The 15477-nt window shown below is 37.9% G+C and overlaps 2 protein-coding genes across 4 annotated transcripts in view; one reads left to right on the forward strand and one right to left on the reverse strand.

The window, feature by feature from the left end:
• Positions 1–15477, forward strand: part of LOC109038018 (tRNA (cytidine(32)/guanosine(34)-2'-O)-methyltransferase) — a 270186-nt gene that overhangs the window by 168792 nt on the left and 85917 nt on the right. The window lies entirely within an intron of this gene.
• Positions 1–15477, reverse strand: part of LOC109039410 (uncharacterized) — a 94799-nt gene that overhangs the window by 36215 nt on the left and 43107 nt on the right. For all 3 annotated transcript variants that reach the window (XM_072297288.1, XM_072297286.1, XM_072297287.1), the window contains exon 2: positions 7195–7349. In XM_072297288.1, coding sequence (XP_072153389.1) covers positions 7195–7349 — 155 coding nt within the window. The remainder of the gene's footprint in view (positions 1–7194; positions 7350–15477) is intronic.

Consider the following 15477-nt stretch of genomic DNA (forward strand, 5'->3'; position numbering starts at 1 on the left):
TGTCGGCAGAAAAACGTGGGATCGTCGAGGAGCTACATAAACCTGCACGACGAAACTATCCGCGTCGTAAAGTACGGATTCTCGGATTGTTCGATTTATGGCAAGCCGATCTCGTCGAGATGCAACCGTACGCCTCGGTCAACAAAGGATACAGATATCTCCTCACCGTCATCGACGCGTGCTCGAAAAAGGCGTGGGCCGAACCGCTCAAATCGAAAACGGCCACGGATGTCACTTATGCTCTGCAACGCGTTCTCAAAGCAGCCGGAAAGTCACCGAAACATTTACAAGTCGATATGGGCTCGGAATTCTACAACTCCAAATGTCAAGCATTGATGAAGCGTCACAAGATCAATATGTACAGCTCGTACTCGACAACCAAAGCCTCTATTGTGGAGCGATTCAACCGAACGCTCAAAACTAAGATGTGGAAAGAGTTTAGCGCGCAAGGATCGTACAAGTGGGTAGATCTATTACCGAAACTCATTCGTGAATATAACGGGAGCGTTCATCGCACCATCGGGATGAAACCAATCGATGTCACCGAAAAGGATGTACCGATGATCCTGCAAAAGCTTAGTGGGCCGCCGCTGAGTAAAATTGAAAAGAGACGTCTGGCCAGACGGAAACTGAATGTCGGTGATCACGTCCGGATCTCGAGACTCAAAGCCATGTTCGAGAAAGGATACACACCGAATTGGAGCACGGACATTTTCAAGATTGTCAGCGTCAATCCGACCGTTCCGATCACGTACGATCTGAAGGACGCTTACGATACGATCATCAAAGGAAAATTCTACCGCGAAGAACTCCAACCCACCAACTATCAGGATACGTTCCTGGTGGAGAAAATTCTGCGTCGCAAGAAAAACCAGGCCTTCGTCAAATGGTTGGGTCTGGACGCGAGTCACAACAGTTGGATCGATAGTAAGGATTTCGTATAAATAGTATGCAACGCGAACTCTTTTAAACTGTAACTGTAACTGTAAATACCCCAAAAAAATGTTTGATTCATCAATCTGAGCATTGCAATACCCAATCCTAGTCGCTCATCGCAACACACAAGGTTCCCGTACGCATTTCCAAGCGCACACTACTAAAAAATGAAAATTATCGAATCAGACCCTAATCTCCAGTCTCCGATACCAGCCCCATACTGTAAAATACGGTCTTTCGAGGCCGAAAATTTTACAAGCCAGAAATCTCGGAGACGAAAAGTCGTATTAAAATTCGGTCAGTACAGTTTTCCGATCTTCGAAAGTGGAAAAGAATCGCATCGATCCGCAACGGACTGGACGAGGGTGATTTTCCGAAAATTTTTCAATTTCCCAGATCAGACCCTAATCTACAGTATCCGATACCAGGCCCATGCTGTTAGAAACGGTCCTCCGAAGCCGAAAATTTGTACAAGTCCGAAAATCCGAATTTTTTGCACAATCTGGCAACATTGTATCGAAAATTAACTAATTTCTCGCCCCATCTGCAACACTGTAAAATGCGATGTTGCAAAATTTCACCAATAAATAAATCTTATTTAAGTGCACCGTCCGGCAACGCTGCTGCGCCATCTTGAAAAATACACCATTGCATAAACCGCAGATTGAAGGGGCTACATTACACTATTGCATAACCCCATTATTGAAGGGGCAACATGCAATACTTTTACTTTTACAACGTTGCCATATTGAATAATAATTACCATACAACGCTGTATTTTAATTCGTATTTTTCTGCACCATCATGCAACGCTGTTGGATTTTTTAACCTGGTCAAGTCGCCATTTTCATACTACTGGTAAACGCCTGTAAGAACATGATGGAGCATTTGTCGACAGTCATCCAACTAAAAGAAAAAACAGATACAATTACCACCTCTGACATCAAAATCAAACGAGGAATCTACCACGGGGATGCGTTCTCCTCCCTCCTATTCTGTGTTGGGTTAATACCCCTCTCTATACGGTTAATGAACATGAACAATAGATATAAAATCAAGGCAGGCCATAAGAACTGACGCACCTCCTGTAACTGGATGATCTGAAACTGTTCAGCAGCAGCGACGAGAAACTGCAAAAACAACTTGAGAAGGAGAAAGAGTTTAGTGATGACATAGGTTTAAGAATTGGCCAAGACAAGTGTGCCAAGGTAACCTTCGAGAAAGGGAAATACGTCCGCGGAGAAAGCATGTATAAAGACGTCGACATTATAGTCCAGTCATTCTAGCTTTTTACCTCGGACAAATTAGCACAAACTTTTCCTTAGGTATATAGGGTCTCTAGGTACCCAATAAGACAGAAAAAAAAGTTTACCAAAAAATTCCACCGGGAAAGTGGTCAAATCGCAGTTTTTCAAAATGGCGGCTTGCGGCGATTTTCAAAGAGGACGTGCATACGGATTTTCATTTATAACTCAAAAATAATGCGTTAAACAAAAAAATTGCAGGAGATTAGATTTAAAGATCATAAAATTTTGATTAGGAATCATATACAAAACTTAGGCTTTTATTATTTTTTTTCTTTCCGAATTTTACTATTTAAAAACAACAACCGGCAAAATCTGCTGATAGTTCACGATTTTTCGCGTTCTTGACCATTTTTAGGTCAAAATAATTAATTAAAGGTTAGAAACAACGACACCACTGAAAAGTACGCTAAATTTTACGTAAGTATACATATTCATTTTACCTTTTCATCTTTTATGACCTCATTGTAAGACGAATCATTCAAAAGCATGAAGTCAATATTTAACAACAAATTCAGCTGTTTTCTTCTGTTTCCAGCGCTTTCGATCAATTATTTTTCAACAAAAGTACAACTTATATATACTTTTTTGAAAGGTTATAAAATTTGCAAGACAAATAACACACTGGTTTTTCTTTAAATTTTACAACATGTACCTGAAGGCGTATTTAAGGAAATTACGCTAAAAAATGATTTCTCTATAAATTGCAGAAGTTCAACGTTTTTCGGCTTTTTGACAGCTGGAAACTAACGATACGATTCAACGATGGTAATAATTGTTTAGAAAATAAGATTTCCAAAAAAATTGCATTCCTGAAATTACTGTTTCGAATTTTTTAAAGAGAGTTAGATAAGGCGTTAAAGTTGTCTATTGGAAAACCCGGCTGCTGTGTTTAGAACCTTTTCCTTGACATATACCCAAAATTTAGTCATTTTTGTTTGAAGTAAATTTTATGGTACCAATGTAATAGCACATAAAAGTTAAAAAAATGTTAATGAATGCATTTTTCAAGGTACTTAAGTGTACTTAGAAGCCAATTTTTGAGACGTTAAAAATGTACAAATTGTTCAATAACAAGGCTTTGTCTCATGTTCTTGTGGTTTTTCATGGCTGCAAACAATTTTTTCAATCAAACCATGGTAATCATCGAAAAGCTAGTAAAATTTTGTGTAAGAAAAATAACTTTACTTGTATTTTTGGCGTCTCTCGTGAAAATACGGAGGCAATGTTGAAAAAAATTGCAATTTGTCCGAAAAAAATTTTCCCGCGGTTTTTCTTATTTTTTACGTGTTAAAAGGCGTTTAAGAAAAAAAACAAGGTGCGAAATGAAAAGTTCATGAAATTTCCCATAACCTAAGGCTATTAAACCTTGCCGTAAAACCTTTATGAGGGGTCTTAGCACTGAATTTTGGTTTAAAAAAAGTTAAGAAAAAAATGATGACATTTAACTTTTTTGTTATTTTTGAGATTTCATTGCTTTAAAATGAGCTTTAAAGTTAAAGTGAATGATGCAACTGAAAAGTACGTTAAATTTTGGTTTAGAATGGTATGTTCAACATCCTTTTAAGTAAATATATTTGCCGGTAGGATAATTTCTTCTGGGATCAAAAATGACACTTTTCTGAAAAAAGTCCGTTTTTAGCTCCATTTTCCTAATTTTTAAGCATTTTAAAAGTGTTTGATCAAAAAACCTTTATAACCACGTGAAAGTACATAAAATTTACAATAAGATAGGGTACCTTGTTTCAAAAATTTCCATAATTTTTGGGTTTGACACGGCTTTATTTAAAATTGTAAAAAATGACGATATTTACAGAAAGTTGAGTTTCTATCCAAAACACCGTCCCTCAAAAGGTCGTATCAATACAGCAAATATTCCATCAATCGTGAGAAGTTATTTAAATAATTTCTGGGGAGCAAAAATTAATTAACGTAATATAAAATAAATAATAGGAGGGGAAACTGACCCACCTCCTCCTCCCTGCTTCCTACAAAGAGCGCAAATGGATATATTATGACCGCCAGTACGGAAGTAACAGATACTTCACGCATACAAAGTGAAGACAAATTTCATCGTATATATGCATACAATCACGTAAAAATAAACGAATAGGACAGAGCTTGGCGAAATCTGTACATTTAAGGGTTTTTAAAAATATTGCGGAATGGAACATCTCACATATGAGGGAAGTTACAATGCAAGCACAGCCGCCGCCGGGAAGCGCTGTACGTGAGGGATTGGGCTGTGTAATGGCGGCAGCTCGGGGAGCGGGTCTTTTTGCGTCGGAGGAATCAATAGTAAAACTAACAATTATTATGATACATTCACCACACCGTTGAAGGTTTGGAACTTTTGGGCGGCCAACTCAAGCGTAAGCGCGAACAAGGATTATAACGAAAGTGCAGATGTCAGCGGGGGGCGGGGTTGTCAACAGGGGAGAGGGGTATGCACACCTATGCTTTACGTGACGTACCGCAGGCTCGTGTGAAATAGTGAAATCTAAGTAAATAAGAAGGAAAATAATATGAACATTAAAATTTTACTGCCCTCGGCATCTTGTCAGCCGAATATGCGACATCATTTCCCACATTATTTAATATTATTTAGCTTTCAATAGACCGAGTAAAAAGTTAGTACATATTTTATTTCAATACTCGGCTTTGTATTTCTTAATCTGTGTCAATTAAATATTCGACGATACTGAAATAATTACGTTTTAAGACTTATACTCTCAATTAAACAGCTTGGAGGACGAGGTGTATAAGTGCACCTCGTCGAGCTATTTCGAGAAAAACATGTTAAAAGTTGCTAACTATTATACACAGCCTTATGGCAGAAAGAGAGTTCAAACTCACACTTAAGCACTGGATGCTTCCGGTGAATTTTTCACAAACTTTATTTTAAACCTAGAATTAGTTGGAACCACCAATGTGTCATTTTTTTCGAAATCTGCACTTATGTGCCTTGTCCTCCGAGCCCCTCAATTACTTTTTTACCCTGTCTTATTACCTTATATTATAAGTTTTCAAACCAAAACCAACAAACTTTAGTCAAAATACTAGGTAATATTCAATGTCATGAAAATCAGCCGATAAACAGATATTTTAAAAATTAAGGCCGCCATCTTTTTTCCACTATCTTGAATTTTGATTCAGACTGAAAGTAACGTCAAATTCGAATTTACCAGATCAAAATATCAGGATACACCGAGTTTCATGAAAATCTGCCGATAAATAGGTAGTTTTCAAATTGTACCCACCATCCTTAATTTTAAAAAAATTATGGCCACCACCTTCTTCCCACCACCTTTGATTTCAATTCCGGTTAAATTTGACATCAAATTCAAATTCTCCAGGGCTAAATACAGGGTTTTACCAAGTTTCATGCAAATCAGTCGATAAACAAGTATCTAACAAATTATTGCCGCAATCTTTTTTCCGCCATCTTGAATTTTGATTCACACTGAAAGTAACGTCAAATTCGAATTTCCTAGATCGATATACCGGGGCACACCAAATTTCATGAAAATCTGCCGACAACTAGGTGTTTTACAGTTTTTTCTTAGAATCTTTAGCTGCGATAGGCCAAACAGTAAACGGATCAGGTATACACCCCCCCCCCCCCCCCCCGGTCGACCATCCCTCTAAGGTGCTTCTCCCCTTACTATTTACCATGACTAAATTAATAACAAAATTTATTTCAAAAATAGTCGAATATTCGTGAAAAAGGGTCACACTAATCGAAATTCAAGCCAAAATTTACACGAAGTAAAAGATGACAAATTTGACACCATTCCATAAAGGCCCTATAAAGGTCTTATACCTTCAGTTAAATTCTGCTGTAATATGTGTTTTGAAAAGAAAATTTCATGCTCTTTCCGCTGGTGCCAACAGTTTTTAGAGAAAAAATTCTGCCGAAGCTGTATTTTTTTAAAAGTTACAAACCAAACTTGAATGATTTTTTTCACTGGATGCACTAGAATTACGCAAAATCGGGAAAACGCTGGCGAAGTCAAGAATCAATTTATACGTAATTCCAGACGGCCGCCATTTTGTTATAAGCAATTTTGACTGTGTTCCCGAGGGGGGCTAATGGTAAACTTTTTTTGGGGGGCTCTAGACATGTTTTGGAGCGCTTTAAAACACAAGAGAAGTTTGTGCTAATTTGTCCGAGGTTAGGCCCTTTTTTTGGCTAGAATGACTGGACTATTAGCATCGCTGCTCAGTAAGGGTGTGCTAAAAGCAGAGACGGAGAGCCTAATGAGCCAGATAAGTCATTTTTTTTATTGTGTCATTCGAAAGTAGTAAATGACCGGAGCTTACAGTTTTTTCCTAATTTTTTTTGACGACTGCAAACGGGAGAAAAGTTTATTCGAAAGTGCCAAAAATTAGGGTGGCCGAAAACGGCGTTTGAGCCGCGCGCTCGTAGGTTTCGAATGTACACGTCACGATCAATATGGCGGCGAAATGTGTAGTGGAAGAATACACGGCGGCGTCGCGTCGCGTTGGCGGTATGTTCTTGTTGGTCAATTGGAGGTTATGTGGGTTACTTTGTTTGAGATTCATATCCATTGTTCTTAATTCTCTAAGCTTTTCAATCAGAATGCGATACAGATGTATGTAGGATATGAAACATTCACACAGAACTTACTTAACCTCAAACGAGAAATCGTATTGTCAACAACGGTAGCGTGGCGGTAGTAAGCAGGTCGGTTTCGGCGCCGCCATCTTCCTGTTCATGACGCGTAGATTCGAAGATTCACGGCGGTCGGTTCAAACGTGTTTTCGAGGACCCCGAAAAAGGAGGTGTTACATCTCCGGGGAGACAATTTTTCGTAAAATTTTAACAAGCGCATCGTTCTTCTCGTACCGAAAACTGTCAGATTTGATTATTCGCAGGAAAATCCCTCCCGAGCTTAACTGACGCATTGCATGATGCACAGTGAATACTTACTTCAGAATTACCGTTGGCGTCGGCTACTGCAAATCCAACTCTCTGCTGAGAGCAACAATGTGTGCTATCTCCATTAATATAATTTCCAGAATTAGATTTCAACTCGGATAAAATTCCCTGATTGGCTCCATTAAATAGGATTTGTCTGGTTTTATCTGTGAAAGAAAGAAGAAATGATTAAATCCACGGACCGATGGAACCAGCTCCTGCTTGAGGCTGTTAACTTAAAAGGCATTATCAAAATCCTGCAATTTCTGAGTGTCATTGTGAGAGGAATAACAGTATGCTATTTGACCAGGAGTGCCAAACCGGAAAAGAGCTACATTCTTACAAAGAGAAAGAATGATGCACTGGTAAAATAAGATTTTCAAATCGCCTGTGTTCCCGGTAATTTTTACAGATTCACACAGTTCAAGAAAAATTGAGGGTAAGTTTCCAAAGATACGAAAAAAATGAAGCTGGAAAGGACTCAGAGAACTGCATGTAACAATTATTAGAGAATATACTAACATCATTGGCCGGTTCCTAGATGAAAGAAGATCGACTAGATTATTCGGAGTCACTAATAAAAAAAAGAAAAGGGGAGAAAAAAGAAGAAGAAAATGATTCATTCAGAGCAGAAGCATTTATTTGATAGAATCTTATAGGGGTTATTTCACGTTAACAGGAGTAATTAATAAAATGTGCAAGACCTTAAAAATAACACAAACACCAATTTTAAAACTTTCATCCTTTCATTTTAATGGCATTAAACTTCTTTCTTCCAGCTTTGGCATGAACTATTTTGATCTAGCACCAAGGTATACAGGGTTATCCTAAAGTCACCTACCACCCCTGTAACTTTATTTCTAATTGAGATAGAAGTTTGAAATTTTGGGAATGTTCCAGGGTTTAAGGTTGCAACTTTTTGGTCCCCCCAAAATTTTGGGGGGCGGGGGCTAACTTTCTTTTTAAAATGGCAACCCCCCTTTTGTGATGCCTCATTCGAAGGATAATAAAAAAGAAAATATTCCCCTCCATCCGAAGATTTTTGACAAAATGGCGGCCGGTCAAAGTTCAAAATGGCGAAAATTTGGCATCTCCGTTTTTTATCGGTGGATTGATTTGAAACTCTGGATTCTAGGGTTTTCGGGACGAGAAAAAAGATTCTGGCATTAGTTTTCCAGAAATGTCAGACCTTTAAAAATGGCGGCTTAGAGCGGGAAGTGGATATTTAGGCTGCTTATCGTCGGATTTGTATGAGACTTGGTATCCGGAGGTATTTTGGCACGAGAAGAACGAATCATTCATTGGATTTTTGAAATTTTTAAAAACTTTAAAATGGCGAAAAATGTGAATGGCGATGGTGGATGCGGATTTTCCGTTATTTTTCCGCCACCGTTTTGACGATATTCAGTGTTTCAAAAATCTAATGAAAGATTAATTTTTTTCGAGCCAAAAACCACCAGAGTATTGACTTTTGTGCAAATCCATCGGTAAACAGCCTTGATATGGATTTTCCGTAATTTTTTCTCCGCCATTTTCAAGTTTTTGAAAATTTCAAAAATCCAATGAATGATTCGTTCTTCTCGTGCCACAATACCTTCGGATACCAAGTCTCATACAAATCCGACGATAAGCAGCCTAAATATCCACTTCCCGCTCTAAGCCGCCATTTTAACCGCCGCCATTTTTAAAAGTCTGACATTTCTAGAAAACTAATGCCAGAATCGTTTTCTCGTCCCGAAAACCCTAGAATTCAGAGTTTCAGACCAATCCACCGATAAAAAACGGAAATGCCAAATTTCCGCCATTTTGAAGTTTGACCGGCCGCCATTTTGTCAAAAATCTTCGGATGGAGGGGGATATTTTCTTTTTTTATTATCCTTCGAATGAGGTATCACAAAAGGGGGGTTGCCATTTTAAAAAGAAAGTTAGCCCCCGCCCCCCTTAAGGGAGGCCGCCCCCCAAAATTTTGGGGAGACCAAAAAGTTGCAACCTTAAACCGAGGAACATTCCCAAAGCTTCAAACTTCTATCTCAATTAGAAAAAAAGTTACAGGGGTGGTAGGTGACTTTTGGATAACCCTTTATAACTTGGTGCTAGATCAAAATAGTTCATGCCAAAGCTGGAAGAAAGAAGTTTAATGCCATTAAAATGAAAGGATGAAAGTTTAAAAAGTGGTGTTCTTTTATTTTTAAGGTGTTGCACATTTTATTAGCTGAGACCATTGACCCTGGTTGTTCTTCTCTGGGCTATGCGCACCTTGAAGATATCAGGAATAATTTTTTTTTTTTTTTTTTTTTTTTTTTTTTTTTTTATTAGTATTAAGTGACCTTTCACAAGAAAATATACACTTTGTTTCTAAAATATAATAAAAGTAGAAAATACTAATGACCGAGAAGTTTGTAACTTAACGAAGTATTTGAGTGTACATGATTATTAAGATTGATGGTTCAAATCAAGGGGCTGGCCAGTTCCCACGGTTTCACCCGTTTGAGGCGTCTGTACTCATTTGAGTTGTCCAGTAATAATAATGCCTCTGTATTGGGGGTGGTGATGGAGACGTCTCTCATAGTTGGTGGCAACTTTGGTTATAAATTGTGAGACAGTCTCCATCCCTAGGTCTCTATGTATATCTGAATTTCGTTCATACCATCGTGCTCCGACTATCTGTCTCAGAGCACGGTTTTGGACTCTTTGTAATATATCTATGTTAGATCGTGCTGCACACCCCCAGATTTGAGCTCCATATGCCCATGTGGGTCGTACAATTTGCTTGTATAGTAATAGCTTATTGTTAATACTTAACTTAGATTTTTTACCTATTAACCAATACAATTTTTTAAGTTTGAACAAGCATTCGTCTCTTTTTATTTTAATATGTTCCTTCCATTTTAATTTCGTATCTAGGTGTATACCTAGATATTTGGTCACTTCTGAAGGTTTTAATAAGACTTTATTAAATATAATGTTAATATCCTTAATACTACGGTTAGAGAATATCTTATGAATAGTTTTTGCACAATTAAGTTTGATGTCTTTTTCAATCGTCCAGTTATAAAAGTTCTGAAGGTTATCTTCAAGTTCTAATGTGGCTAATTCCTGGCTTTTGTTGCTAGATAGATATGTTGTGTCATCAGCATATTTTCCTAATGGAATCATCAGCATATTTTCCTAATAGAATCAATTTCTGATGGAAGAAATGTCTTTGCAAGAAAGGTTAGACCTGACGTCACAAAGCTACTTAGCTGCTCCTCTCACAAGCGGACCTGACGCTCAGGACCGTGGGGCACAGAGTGGAATAACCGTGGAAGATGTTAATGAAAAGTTGAAAGAAATAAATGAAACACCACAAGAAAAATTCGAACTGGCAACCTTAATCTACAACAATAGAGATGTTTTCTCTGAAAACCCTGGATGCTGCAACTCCTTCAGTGCCAAGTTGAGATTCAATGACACCAAACCTTTTTCCAAAAAAGTATACCCATTCCATTCTCCAAAAGGAACTTGGTAAGAAATGAAGTCAAACGTCTTTTATATTTAGGTATCATTGAGCGTTCTTCTAGCCCCTATTCAAACCCTCTGGTTCCTGTAATAAAAAAGCACCAAACTGTTAGACTGTGTATTGATGCACGGGAGCTCAATGCCCGGCTGGTGACTGACTCAGTCTCCGGAACTAGTCGATAATCTAATTACTAGTTTCAACACCCCTAAATATATGTCAACGCTGGACTGCACAGCCTCTTTTCTGCAAATTCCGCTAGCAGAGGAAAGCAGGGATGCGACCAGCTTTCTTTTTGAGTGGCAGGACTACAGATTTTGCCGAGTACAATTTGGTCTCAATGTTTCGATGCAACTCTTCATCAAAGCAACTGACACAATTTTCCCGGAAGAGATGGAGGAAATATTCCTCCAGAAACTATTTAGATTTTAATAATCAACAAATCTGGATCAATTGAAGTTAAAATTATGGGGGTGATAAGCATAACGGAGGTATTTACGTTTTTTGAACTAAAATTTCTAACCGCTATAACTGATTTCTTAAAAGTCCTGTGAGTAGCAACATAAAATATGAAAATTCTATATAGTGATCTTAAAAATATAACTATTATCATTAGAAGAATCGTTATGTTGGTTCTAGATCAGTTAATAACTGACTTAAATGAAAAAAACTCACCCATAATATTAATTGAAGGGGGCATTGGAGCATTTCCTATACCTATAAAAAACCATATCATTATTGCTGTAGGAGTTATGGGTCATTCCACGCCTAGGTAGTCCGGGGGGTATTTTTTTTTCCCCCTCCAAATGACCCAACGATATTTATTTTTGGACTCCTTAATACTCCTAGTTTTTGGAAATATATGTGGTTTACCTCCGTTTTGTTTTTTTTCTCGCAATTTTTACGTGTTTTGTAACCCCGTTGCTTAGCTTTATCCTACTGTAAAAAGAGTGACAGTTTGGTAGCAATGTTTTCTGGTGTTCCCACCAAAACCAAGTTTCAGGTTATGCTGGGAGTTGTCAAGAAACTGATTCAATGTGCTCCTGCAAAGTTTCAATTTTTAAAAGTAATTACTGTATATTATAAGTAACTTTTAAAACTTAGTGTACTGACTGTCACACCCGTTACGCAAAACATGGGTTTTTTAATGTAACTATTTTAATTTATGTCATTTTGAGATGCCAATTTTTTCCGTACGTCTTCAAGTCAAGTACAGCTTTGGAGTATTTTTTCCGAATTTTTATCTCAACAATTGATGGGCAAAAATGCGTAACGGGTGTGACACGTTACGGGTGTGACCAATGAGAAGAGGCTTCAATTATGCTGATGTTGCCTCACTTCTCACCATTTTTTCTACGGTTATCACAAGAAATACACTCATATGCATAATTAGAGGTTATATATACATCTAATAAGAGAGAGATAGCCATTTTTTTTGCCATATTTCAGTATTTAAAGTGAATACACCTTATCTCAAAAGGACTTCAAATAGAACTCGTTGAACTCTCTCCGATTTGATTGAAATATTTTCACTTTACTACAGGCCCAGACCTACCGTGCCAGGGTTTTTTTTGTGGTTAATTTGGGCCATGCGAGGTGCCGATGCCGATGGTGGGACCGCGGGGACGAAAGGGGAATCCTGGGTTACCCGAAGAAAAGCCCTGGGACGGTAAGTCTGGGCCACCCTGTAGAATATTGTAGTTTTGGCATGTTCTACATTAAAATGCGTCATATTGCAGATTGATTTACTGCTCAGGATTGCCTACAATAAGAGTATGAGAAGAAAAGTAAGTTTTTTAACTTTTAAACTCTCTCAAAAATGATGGACCTCAGAGAGACAATTTGTCACACCCGTTACGTCACACCCGTGACGCAAACGGTAGGTCTGGGCCACCTTGTAGAAAAATGTAGTTTTGGCATGTTCTACATTAAAATGCGTCAAACTGTTGATTGATTTACTGATTAGGATTGCCTACAATAAGAGTATGAGAAGAAAAGCAAGTTTTTTAACTTTTAAACTCTATCAGAAATGATGGACCTCAGAGAGACAATCTGTCACACCCGTTACGTCACACCCGTTACGCAAACTTTCCCATTTTTCAAGGAAAGAAAAACAGATAATCGAAAACGGATCATCGGCAGTTGAAGCAAAAACCCTTGGCTTCATCATATAATTTAATCAGATTTTTACATTCATAAAATTCGCTGAGTTTCCACTGTACACTCACTGAGGAAAAACTCACTTCCAAAATCAGTCACACCCGTTACGCATGCCTTTTAATTTTTTCTGAGGAATGGAACAAAGTAAAAACAATTTCTGATAAACTGAAATGATCTATAAAAAAAGTTCTTTCTGCTGCTGCAGATAATTTTTTAATTAAACCCCAAGAAAGAGTTCAAATTCTTGTTTAAAGTTAAATTGTTGTCACACCCGTTACAATGGAATGACCCTTATTGAAAATATTCCCTTGTTAACAATGATTCTCCGAGACTTAGAGTTTTTATAGATAACATTTGCTATGTAGAATAAGCCTAGATACTTGCGAGCAAGATACTTGCTCGTTATGTCGATGACTTTAAAGTTGTCTCATCCACATTTGAACTCCACCTTGCTCATCTTCAATCAGTGTTTATTGCCCTCCATAGAGCAGGTATGACTTTGAAATTTTCGAAGTGTTTCTTCCTCTTAGACGAAATAGATTTTACCTTGGTTACACCCTATCTCAAGAAGGAATAAAGAAAGACCCCAAGAAAGTCCGTGCCATTTCAGAATTCCCTACTCCTAGAAATGTCAAACACCTCCAATCTTTCATTGGACTTGTAAATTTTTATAGAAAATTTCATGATCAGCATTCAGAGCTTCTAAGTCCATTACTACATCTGTTGAAAAAAGAGACCAGTTTTGTATGGACCGTCTCAGAGGAGGAAGAATTTCAGAAAATTAAAAAGACATTTGAAGAGGAGGTTGTGCTGTCCTACGTTGATTTTTCCAAACCCACGTACTATCGACGAATTTAGTTTTGCGCAGAGTCTCTGGTGACTATTTAGCGACGGCGAGGCGCGTTGCCTGATAACGCTCTCATGAAGACGCTCTCGTTCCTCAGTGAAAGCGTGGTCACTAACACAGACGCACATGAGACACACAGACATTTTCGCTCATTCACCGTGAGAATTCACGTTTTTGGCTCTTTGGAATGTAAACAAAGATTCGTAATGACATATCGCGCATCGATTCCAATTCTCACTTGCCTCTACTTGTTCTTGTAACTAGAGCAAGGAAGAAAGGACCTTATTCCAATCGGCCATTTTCAACCTTGGCCTGATCTTCGAAGTATTTTCAAAGTTGATAGAGGATTACCTCCTGAGTCAAAAACACAAGCGATTTTTTAAATCGGGCAATCAAGGGGGAGGTAGAGGGGGGGGGAGTCAAAGTGAAAAATGTAAACTCACATATCTCGCTAATGTATTTGTTGTAAAGAGATGATCTTGGTCTCAAAATGTAGAGAAAACCACCAGCTTTCAGGCGATGTTTAAAAAATTGGTCCATTTTGAGAATTTCATCCATTGCTGCGTGCCGCATTGCCACATTTTCACATTTTCAGCTGTGACGTTGAGGGAATCGCACAAAAAGTAATCAAAATATTTTCTGATGAAAGGAGACCGTTTAAGCTTTAAAACAAGCACAAGTTCATCCTGGGGAAACAAGTTGGAGGAGAGATATGATTTTTCAAAGTGGATGCGGTACACTTGGACCTGGTTTGTTCCGAGTCCCAAGATCACGAATGCCCCAAAACCGATCACGAATTGCAAGGTTATACATTTTTACACCCCATTAGCTCATTTCCGAAGAAAATTATTAAGAAAGAACAAAATATCGAGACACGTGAATGTTACAGGACTAGCCTCAGCTGACGCTCGCTGCATCAACCTTAAAAAATCGTGACTCTTTTTCAAATCGTTTCTCTAGGATGGACTTAAATTTAAAAAGCTCAAATGGTAGGCTTTTATTAGCAATTCCTCTTTTTTCTACCCAGAGGAGCGTTGAAGATATACAAACATTTTTTTATGATCGAAAACTTTGATTCCCCTGTATCCATTGCATATTAATCATTTATCCTGATCTTGTCATTTTTGACTGATGATTTTGTCTAAGTGTGACATATAAAGGTACCGCCCCCGCTAAAAATTGAAAATATGAACTACGGCAACGTGACAGGAATGGATGACATTTTCAAAATGACCCAATTTTGTCACTATTGTTTGAAAGCTTGTGGTTTTCTCTAAATTTTGAGACTAAGATAATCTCTTTACGACAAACCGTCCACGAGATATGCGAGTTTGAACATTTATCTTTGCCCCCCCCCCTTCCCTTCTATCCGTAATTGTTTGATTACAAAAATCGTCAGTAATTTGAACTCGGAAAATGAATCCTCTATCGACCCTGAAAATATTTCGATGATCAGGGGGAGGTTGGAAATGACCGCTTTTTAATACGGCTTTTTGATGACCGTTTTATCACCCATTCTCCTACATTTTATTGAAAGAATCCTGCATGAAATGTTCCTGCAATTCTGCGGGAAGTTGAGATCGTACTATCATAAACAGATTTTTAATTTTACCTTTGCCTTGCATTAAAAAAAAATATCCAGGAAAATTGATAGCCAGAAATAGCTAGTGATTGCCAGTAAGAGGGAGTATAATAGTTAGCAAATTGGAGTAGAAAACAAAGAGAATGTAAAAGCAGCCCGAAACGGTAACGACAATCGAAATCACAAGAAAATATGGAAACAAGACAAATT

This window comes from Bemisia tabaci, chromosome 2 (genome assembly GCF_918797505.1).
Source record: "Bemisia tabaci chromosome 2, PGI_BMITA_v3".
NCBI classification, from domain to species: domain Eukaryota; kingdom Metazoa; phylum Arthropoda; class Insecta; order Hemiptera; family Aleyrodidae; genus Bemisia; species Bemisia tabaci.